Raw genomic sequence first — 10,863 nt, 5'->3', positions numbered from 1 at the left:
TCTCAGGCCTATAACATTTAATTTATTATCTCGAGATCTCAAATTAATAGTGTCGTTACTTCGGGAAAACACTGTTTCATTATCACAAGATTTTGAGAAAATTATCCTGTTATCTTAGGAAAGTGGAGGGAAAAAATTTGTGAATGTATGGTTGCTTAGGGCTTCTAAAGGCTTTAGTAGTTACACTGATAAACATGTAATAAGTTCCATAACTATTTTAATTACTTCATCAAAGTAATGTATGTTATTGCATTTGATGGCTTTTTGATTAGTTTTCCAACAGATGTTTTTAAAAAGGCAATAATGCGAAATTCATAAATGTTGCACTCAGATTTGTGTCAAACAAAGCTAATTTCATAAGCAAAATACAAATTCTTTTTATAAATAATATAATTATCATACAGTTTCTGGCTGTAACCAATGTGATTTTGGCAATTTTGTTTTAAAAACTTGCCTTTCAAACTTGCTTGTGGGTTTTTGGGGTTCAGAGGATATTTATAAAAATACCAAATATATAACAACTCACTATTGTATGCCCTTCCCTTAAGCTAAAATATAAAACAGGAATCCTGCAACTACTTTTTTTGGACATGTTTCACTGGGTTTGTACCACCTCCTCCCGCCTCACAAGTCACAAACAGTCCCTAAACTCTAACACTAAGTCCACAGTTGACAAAAACAATAACCTTTTATTCCAATCACTACATAACTGATGATAATAACATAAATGTACCTCTTTTTGCTTAATTGATATACAAAAGTTGCTGCTGACTGCATATTCAAATATAATCAGGTGCTGAAATAAAATAAAAGAGGGAAAAAAAACATTTTGAATTTACCCATTGACAGCATCTGCCATCTAGTGGCTCATGATACATTTTACAGGAAATACCTAAAAAGAAATACAAACAATAAAGCACACAATTCAAGTTCAAAAGTGAAGTATGAAATATATATATAAGACATAAAAATAAAGAAGCTGATTCATTCATCTTATACTGCAGTGAGCACAGCTGATGGGAGGATTTATGAGGTCTCTTTTCTTCTGCTCTGTTTTTGTCTCCATCTGCGGTCATCATAATTCCTGCAGGGACTTGGGTTTCGAAGGTTTTGAGACATAGGAATCGCCTTCAGGTTGTCCATCCCGGGCCGAGGTGAAGGCTGTTTGTTGTGAGTGTTTGCATAGATAGGATCCTCTCCTGCATTAAAAAAAGTCATACAAGATTAATTTCACTTGTAAGGCTGAAAACTCTGATGTGTTATACAACATCTAAGTTCTGGGACAAGCTGCCAACTATAAATGTTATTTGTTTTAGTATTGTTAGTCTTTCTGACTGATTTTCTTTTTCTTGTATGATGCTGTCTTGGCAAAATCACACTAGAAACATTTAAAATAATGAAAAAAAAGAGAAAAAATAAGTTTTTCCAGCATAGAAAAATTATTTTGAACAAATTCATTCTGGGTAAAAATAGTAATTAAATAAATAGATAAATACATACATAGGTACCCTGATAGGAGGGAAATTTTCATAATATATTTTGCAATAAATTTGAATGCATTGGTAAAAATACAATATGTGGCACTGCTGTGTACATCTAATAAATTCAAGTAGGTAACAATAGCCCACATGAACTTATTTACATAGACATTGCATGGTTACATCAAGGATAAGCCAGATAGCTGCAATGTAGATCTGATATATAGAACAAATACTGGTTGGAAGATGGACAAAAGATAATTATGATTTGCAGATTCTATTTACAAACTCATTGAATGCCGTCGCTTAAGGATGACAGAGTTTCCTTTCTAATTAAAAGTCTATCACAAAATGTTAATACAGATTTTATCTGCTGACTGCAGCGAGACTAGATACTCTCTTCATTACAGTCTCTTCAGCACTTTTTCTGTGTCACTGCTCTCACATTCTCAAAATATGAAGTACAAACACAACAGCAATCTATACTTTGCAGCACAAACACCACTCACTCAAAATGTTTGACTGAACTTCCAAAAGTTGTGTCTTAGTTTCACCAAACTGAAATTTTTAAGAGTCAAGACAGTCAAGTAATAAAGAAACTGTGTCAACATAAAGGTCCTCTAAAACGACATAATCAACTGAAACTAGTGCAGGAATCCTTCTGTCCTGCTCATAATATAGGCCACAAAACATTATGTGGCATGACACGTCACCCCCCGTATTTACTGTCGGGCATGTAGCATTTGTCCTACTTCTAACTCGTGTTCTAACTGCCCCCTCTGTGGCCAAACAATCACATTTAGACACACTTTATTACTCATATCTTTGAGCGTAATGTCTGATGGAAATATTGTACCAACATGAAACTACAATAAAAACATGAAAGTTTTGTACATTATGTAAATGTGATTGAGAGGGAATACCTGGTGAATTGCTCCTGTAAGCCAATTATGATGACATGAAATATCACACTGAAATCTGACAAACATTGAATCTTAAATTCAAGAGTCACCTGATTCCACTGTTTTGTTGGGTTTTTTTTTGGCTTTTTGACATAATGGGATCAATGAAATTATGAAACATATATGTTGGAAAGGTTGAGAATAGTTGCTGAAATATTTTGTATGACAAACATAATTAGAAAAACAGCACTTTTTTTTAATCACCAAGATGTATTCAGTGCATTACGGCTTGAGTTAAAGATAAGTGCGCATTTGACTTCTGTGTGAAAGCAACAACCATATATACTATTGTGACACAATTAATAATTATTTTCATTATCAATTAATTTGCCCATCAGTTAATTGATTATCAAAGTGTTAGTGTATAAAATGTGAGAAAAACACTAAAATTGTTTTCCCAGTTCAACAGAGTGGAAGCTGACTGCTTCTAATAGGCCTAGACTTCGGGGGACACAGGGGACACGCCAGCCTCGATATTTAGAACGTGTGCATTTGTCCCCCCAATAAAACAATGAAAGTAGCAAGGGGCTTAAGTTTTGACAAAATTAAAGACATTGACACTATAAATTGATACAGAAAAAGCACAAATCAGTATATTAAAATTTACCAGAATGCATGCAAGTGTTTGACACTCAAAATTTAAGGCAAAAGATCTGCAACCCCCCTGTTTCATATGTGCACCCCCCATTATTGAAATAAAGCCTTCACCCTAGCCCAAAGATATCCAGTTTACAATAATAGAAATACAGAAAAATACAGCAAATATAGAGAAGCTGCAGCCAGTGGATAATGTTTTGTTTGTTTGTTGGTTGGTTTTGAGTAAAACAAATTATCCATTATCAATAAATTAACAGTTTTAGCTCTGACAAATTTGCTAATTTTTGCAAAAGATGTGAAAATTTCACACAGATTTTTGACTACATTGATTTTAAAGATTGTGCGAATGCAACTCCTACAAACTAATGATAGTGGTTGTTTCCATTTTAAGCTGTTAGTTTTGGATATTGTGCCTGTAAAGGTGTCAATATTAATTACATAAATGTATTTTGCATGTGGATTATAGACTGCGACTTCTAGAGAATTACCAGGTAAAATTGTATTCATGACTGGCAAAGCAATGAAAGTGGTGGGAGTAGCAGTGTGGGTAGATTCTCAGCTCTGCTTACGTCGTTTCTGCAAATAACTGATGTTTTTTCTCAGTGTGGGTCAGTCGGTTGCGACCAAATCTGACTTCCCTCCTTGTGCACTGAGCTCTGCCTGCAAAACACGGTCCTAGTGTGCACTCTGCTCTAGAAAATAATCTTAAAACCACATAGCAGAAGACACGTTGGCTGTGTCTTCAGTCCTACATTGACACCTAAGGTCTCACACTGCAGTATAACCACACAAACCAATTGTTGACTCAATTTGCATCCACCGGACACAAGTTGGGCAGACGTAACTACCTTCTGTCATGATCAGTCCTTCCTCTTTTTCTTTTGTTCTCTCACTTACAGATAGATACAAAGAAAAAAAACTCCCAACTTTTTCTGTGAAATACAAATTCCTTGCAAAAATGAACCAGAAATATTCATTCTGATTAAATCTGAACTGGGGTTTTTTTTGCCAGCTTTTGCCTTTTGCTTCTCGCTCTCTTTCTCCCTCAGTACAGATTTCATTGCAGACCTGCGGCTTCTCAGAGCTTATCTACAATCTATAGATGCTGTTTACAGGAGTGTCGGTAGATGGTTATCTAAACTCTCAAACTGAAGAGTAAGACTGATACCTCTGCTTCTGCTGCGTCTTCTTCTCAGACAGACACACGTGAGCAGCAGGGCAATCAGGATGAAAGCAGACACTCCCAGTATGATCCAGAACCAGTGGTTGATGATGGGGATGCGGCCTGTGGGAGACACAGTTGCTGTAAGAGAAAAATCAAGTCTTGAACTGTCTTCAGTCTTGAAATGTGATCAGAATTATGTCAGTTTATTAGAGTGTAAGGAGGCCAATGTGTGCACCTAGTAGTTTCTTTAAGAAATTAATATCACAATTTCATTTTAATTTAAAACACATTAAGTTCGACTTACTTAGAATATACAGAATGTCTCTTCAGATGAAACACTGGCCAAGGCCCAATAATACGGCTAATAAAAATTTGGTTTAACATGTAATCACTTTTGAAATGAGTATACGTGATCAACACAATACCAGTGTGAACAAAACTTCACACCTCAAAGATTAAAACTGAACATTTTGACATAGTTTTGATCTATTTAGCGCTGCGATCTCATCATCTCTATAAGTTGACATTGTCGTTAACCAAAAAATAAACATTTACTACCACAAGAATAACAGCTCACACCGTGCTGGGTCCAAAATATGCATGGTGCATTATTTTTCCATAATAGACACACAGTCTCACACATAGACACCCACACACATGCATGCAAATGCACACACACCTTGTTTACCCGTCACTATGGGTAGTGACGGGCTTGTTGTGTGATGGATGCTCTTTGCTGTCATGGAGGAAACAAAATTTCATTTAGTTATATTAAGCCACAAGTCCCTTCATTATAAAATGTTTCATTATGTTAAGCGTTTAAAACCTGAGCAAATTAATTTGATTTCTTTCAAAAATCATGGGGGGAAAAGGCAAAGACCATCTTGGCAAGAAATTAGTATAAGGTGACAAAGAAAATGACCAGAAAATTAGTTTTAAAAAGGGGGGAGAATTATTGAAAAATGATTAAAGAACAGGAAAGAAATTCAATATATATATATGATATATATTATTATTTTCATAATCATTATAACTATATATTTAATATTATGTTACATCACAAAAAATCATACAGTTATTTTTTTGATTTCCTGGATTTTTCCTGTAATCTTCTTGTGTTGTCTTTTTCTTTCTGTCTTTCTTTTTTTGCTTTATTTATTTATTTTTTTATTGGCCATATGTTGTTAAGTTGCTCATTCCCTCCCCCCCTTGTTTTTTAAAGAATTCAAACCAATTTGCTCAGGTTTCAATGGATGAAACGTTATGAAAACACTTTACTTTATGTACCCCTCATTTCACATTCCAAAGCAGCCTGTGAGAGCACGGTTGGTTGGGACAGCGTCTTTTTCGAAAGTAAGAAAACATCTATGCCATTCACGTACTCAGTCACACACTTCTCATTTTCACCCTCACAGTGGAAAACCTCTGCCTACTTCTCACATTTTATTCATCGTTTAAAATCTGCAGCAGCTAAGCACGTTTGTCTCTTTCATTATTATTCTTCTACTGTTAGGTTTGCCACATCCAAAAAGGAAAAAACCAAAATCGCTAAAAAGTTGTGTTAACTGTCTGAATTTTTGTTGGTAGCAAGCACAGGAGTCCAAAGTGTGTCTTCTCTCCTTGGGACAATTAGGACAGTTACCCAGGGGAGGCTGGGAAAGCATTGTGTATACTGTAGTTCCTACCTTGTAACAAATTAACAAAAAGTCGAAATGACAAAGGCTTTTCCTGACACACCCACTGTTAAGTCACTGAGTGAATGAATTAACTTCATATAGCGAGCATATTTTGAATATGACTTTTTTTTGGGTAACTCTCAAGTTGTTGTTGACTATTTTGTTTGCAAAATGAGACAAACTCAATAGTGAACAAAAATCCAAAGACTACATGTAACCTTTCAGCTAATAGTTGCTACTGAAATGAAGACTTTGAGGACAATCGAATTATATATCCAAGTAATCTAATAATTATTATTTACTGATGTTTCCTTTTTCTTAAAGAAATATGTTAGCAAGTGACATTGTAAATATCAGGTGTTCAGATATTACTGCATTTTTTCCTGCTTAAATTATATGTACTTTTTTTAGCCCAGAATAAGGTATCCCAACTGATTATACTGATAAAACCAGATACTCAAAAGGTTACCATTGTTTTTTTGTCTGGTGAGTGAAGCAAATCTAATTAAGACCATTTTGCTCCCTAGATATAAGTGTTTATTAATGTATTTGTCAGCAACTGAAACTCCTTCTGTGGGCATCTGTTTATGAAGGACAATATAGTAATCATAAAAATATAACTACTGTTAAATACTGTTGAGTAATAAAGACTTAAAACAGCTGCATAGTAGTGTATATAATCAGCTATATAAATGTTAAATAGAGTAACTTTAGTCAGAATCAGCTTTATCGACCCTGTATGTGTACACATACAGGGAATCTGACCCTGTTTTTTGTTGCTCTCAATGCACTTACACACAAATAGAAATAAAGTAAAGTATTACCAACTTCATCAGTTACAAGTGATACTTACTAATAACTACTTCTGTTCCATTGCTGGTCTTAACACGTAATGAGGGAATCTCTATTGTGACTTTGCAATAGTACCATCCACTGTCGTCCTCTGTTGCATTTGATAAAGTGTAAATTGACAAAGTCCCTTCATCCCTCGACTCCTGCTTTGTTTTGTTCGTCACCACTGTGGAGGTCTTTGCAGACTTGTTAACCACCTTGTCATCCAGTACTTTTAGTGAGTTATTGGATGAAGGTCCACGAAACTGCCAGTTCACCCGAAATCTGTTTTGAGTTTCTATATTCAGTCTACAGTGGAAAGTCAGAGAGGAACCAGGAGCAGCTTCCGCTCTGTTTTGATTTTCATCCACAATCACAGTGAGCGGAGCTTGAGCTGATCTCTCCAGAGCTGCTGCTGCTGCTGCTCCTATAGATAGATAGAAACAAAAAAACCCTGTTATACTTGAATCACTATACAATGTACTGTGTGCCTTTTTATCTCTTTTAATTATTTTAGGATGCCTTTCAACATCAGGCAAGGGATTACTAATGAAAACTAGCACCTATGCCACATTTGTTTAATTGCGGATTAATGTAGATTGTCCCTTCTTAAATAAATAAATGACAAATTACAAGTCTCCATCACTCTCCACCGACATACAACATGAAAGGTACTATATTGATATTGTGCAACATCTCTGTGCAGTTTCCTACTGTGCAATGTTTTCAGTAACTGCAGTAATATCTATATTTCTATGCATTTATAGTAAATATACAACACACCATGTGTGAACTTTATTTTTACCTGTTGTCTGTATAAGTTAAAGGTGTACATAATATATATAGATTTCATAGTGTTTTTATGCATTTGCATTCCTATAATACTTTATCCTTTTTTAGCACTCTCACTTTATTCGTGCTTCTGACTGTTTAGCTTCTGTAATGTATGAATTGTCAGGTGTGGGATTAACCCTTTGAAACCTGAGTGAATTGGTTTAATTTCTTTAAAAATATGCAAAGAAGGCAATGAGCAACTTAGAAAATGACTAAAAAATTTGCAAGAAAACAAGATTTTTAAATGAAAATGACCTGCAAATTAGAAAAAACGTAAGTAAAAACCAAAAACAAAGAGGTGATTCCTAAAAAAAAGTGCTTCAAAATTATAATAATTCTGTGACATCATTTTATATGAAATTATGATACTTAAACTATAATTTTCAGGACACTTTACCCAAGCTTATTTTTAATAATTGTTTAAATTCTTTTAATTTCTAGCATCTTCCATGTCAGATATTTCTTGCCTGCTTGCTCATTGTCTTTTGTCTCATGATTCTGAAAGAAATTAAACTGGTTTGCTGTGGTTCCAGATACTTGTAAAAAAAATTGATGCTGATCCAGGTTTCAAAGGCTTAATAAAGCCCTATTGTTGAGTTAAGTTGAAGTTATTAACATTCACAGCTCACAGTTAACAACAGAATACATGAAGAATCTGCAATAAAAAAGTAGCACTTTATTTATATATGAACTTTAAATTAAAAAGAGAAAAAAGATATAAAGTCATAAACAACTAAAAAAACTATATACATCTGTGTACACACATGCACCTGTACTTTTATATACACACAATACATAATTCACTCATATAAAACCATGCAAACATTTAAAATGCCATTAAAACAACATTATACCAAAGTACAACATTCTACAACTGAAGAACCCCCAAAATCTCAGCTATCTATCTTGTACTATATCATTATTATTGATTTATTATTTTTATCTTGTCTTTACAGAATCTGTAGCCATTAACAAAACCGTTCAAACATGTGCATTTGTTTGGCTCTCAAACAGCTCTGTACATGCAAACTTCCACTCTGTTTATTTATCATCTTATTAAACAGCCTCATGATATATTTTATGTTTTATCTTCAGCATATTGTCAGTTTTCTGGAGTCTTACCTGCGAGAAACACCATAAGAATCGTCCGTTTCAGCCACATTTCCATTGTATCATGTGAGAGGTGGTCTTCGTCTTCTTCTCATCCTGTCTGCCGTCTGCCTCTCTGCATATCTGACAGAGCCAAAGTGACACAAAAAAGTGTGTGTGTGTGGGTGGGAGGTGGTTTTTTGTGTTATGTGTTTTGTGTACTGTGAGAATAAGTTGTTGTCTGAGGAGGGGCTGAGTGTAGTTCGAGGATGCATATATAACACCTAAAGATGGAAAATAGTGTAGGCTTTCAAAAAGACGAGAAATTAACACGACTGCATTATTGTTTCATTTTCTTTTAATCAAAAGACATCAAAGCAGGATGCCACCTCATTGCTAAAAATGTACATCCTGCTTTATTCACACTACTGCAGATATGTGGCAGACAGTGAATCCCTCTGAGATACACTATGTAGGTGCTGACTGCTGAATAAAAATAAAAACAGGGCACACTGCAATGCCACGAGGGGTTTGTGAAACCCTTGTGGGTTTTGGTGCAAGGGTGCTAAAACGTATTTCACCTCATCCCCACATCGGTGTACAAGAAAAGGAGTGCTGAGTTTCCTGTGACAAGACACAACTGAGTCTGCTGAACTTTCTGGTTCAATCTTGAACCACAACCTACAAGATAATTGCAGAAGGGACAAAAAAGATGTGATATGATATGAAATACTGTGGAAGAACAACCTGTAAGATAAGATAAGATCTCTACTGAGAATCTGGGAAATTTCACAGTTAGGTGCTTAAAATCTGAACTTTGTGTAGCACTGATTTACTCTGATATCTATAAACATCATAAGTTGAAAGGATGCAGCATGATAATAAGGGTCCGTGTTTCATCTGTTCATGACAATGAAGATGAAAAAAGCCACAAGAGCAAACATCTCAAGTGTACGCGGGGTGTATAACTTCTGAAACCTCCAGCACATTAACTTTTTTTCTCAGAGACTGAAAGTAGGTCCTGTCTGTGATGGAAGCAGAAAAATGATCTCTTTTAGTGGGGCAGTCGTTTAGAGTTGAGTTGGTTGACTGTGTTTGAAATAAAACTCAATTATATGTTTGACTGAAAATACCATTCATCTCCCTTTTTAGGCTGATACAGATATTTTTTGTGTAGCGTGTTGCACATTTACGCTGAAGCACTTTATGCTGTTAAATTTTCTGTAAACGGAACAAAATAATCCAACATGCAACTGTTTTATTTGCTCAAGTGGGCTGTCAGTTAACATCCAATCGACATACTGTAGTTTCAGTCCCATCGCCAGAAGAACTTGTTGGCATTCTGCACTGAGCAGATAAGATTAACCCCGACTTTTCCTGTTTTAAATCTCATTTAAAAACTCATTTATTCCCCTTGGCTTTCTGAGACCTTGTGTGAGAGTTGACAGTTTTGTGGTTTTACCTTGTGGTTTTATTGCCCTTTTTTAAACAGGTTGTTTTTTGGCCTCTCTTAAGATTAAGATGCTATTTGTGATTCTTATTTTTATTCTTCTTTGTCGTATGTTTACTCTATATATTGATCATTTATAAATTTATAAATAAATTCGGATTGGATTGTACAATTCTGCACACCACCAAAGGTTTTTATCAGTATTAATGTTTCTAAAGTGATGTAATAAATGAGCTGAATTTGTAAGTCGGAGGTAAAGGGGATTGTAGATGGTGTTGCACGCGGTTCTGACGCCAGCCAAGCTGCAGACCGCTGTAGGAAACCAACAAACAACTAAGCTATGTTTTAGAGAGTCATTGCTGTGGTTTCAGTTGCTTTTTCTACCAGATATCAGTGTTTTATAGCGACCTGTGGTTGTTTTTCCGTTGAGGTATAGTGCCATTAAAAACTGGATATTTTAAGCTTAAACATGATCTTATCCTAACCATAACCAGGGGATTTTTGTGCATAAACCTAACCTTATGTGAACCACAGAGTTGTTAAAAAGCTTCAACAAATCTGCTACATAATAACGTGCAAATGTAACATATCCATGGATTGCAGAAGCGTACAATGCCACCTTTTTTTTTTGGCAATTTAGTTGCATTTTAGTAGCAATATAATACAACTTATTGTTAATAAAGAGTTTATTGTATTTGCTTTAAAAAAAGCAGGAGATACAAAGTTTACTTGCAAAAAACTATATTTAAACACCCATAGAACATAGTAATTATAAATTAAA

At 34.8% G+C, this 10,863-nt stretch overlaps 1 protein-coding gene across 4 annotated transcripts; it reads right to left on the bottom strand.

The window, feature by feature from the left end:
* Nucleotides 1-669: 669 nt before the first annotated feature.
* Nucleotides 670-8,814, bottom strand: LOC121941180 (uncharacterized). 4 transcript variants are annotated; one of them, XM_042483909.2, is made up of 5 exons: nt 8,666-8,814; nt 6,732-7,136; nt 4,882-4,938; nt 4,206-4,340; nt 670-1,199 (listed from the first exon to the last, which is right to left on the bottom strand). In XM_042483909.2, exons 1-5 carry the CDS (start codon nt 8,709-8,711, stop codon nt 1,027-1,029), a joined length of 816 nt encoding a protein of 271 aa, XP_042339843.1. In that variant the 5' UTR covers nt 8,712-8,814; the 3' UTR covers nt 670-1,026. The 4 variants fall into 4 exon arrangements, with proteins under 4 accessions (XP_042339843.1, XP_042339844.1, XP_042339845.1 ...); XM_042483910.2 differs by having other exon boundaries at nt 4,206-4,322; XM_042483911.2 differs by lacking the exon at nt 4,882-4,938.
* Between the last annotated feature and the right edge of the window lie 2,049 nt (nt 8,815-10,863).

The sequence above is a fragment of the Plectropomus leopardus genome, chromosome 5, assembly GCF_026936395.1.
Source record: "Plectropomus leopardus strain MGB_pleo_1.0 chromosome 5, ASM2693639v1, whole genome shotgun sequence".
In the NCBI taxonomy this organism is placed as follows: domain Eukaryota; kingdom Metazoa; phylum Chordata; class Actinopteri; order Perciformes; family Serranidae; genus Plectropomus; species Plectropomus leopardus.
Note: the sequence above shows the minus strand (reverse complement) of the source record. Positions and strands in the feature narration are given on the sequence as shown.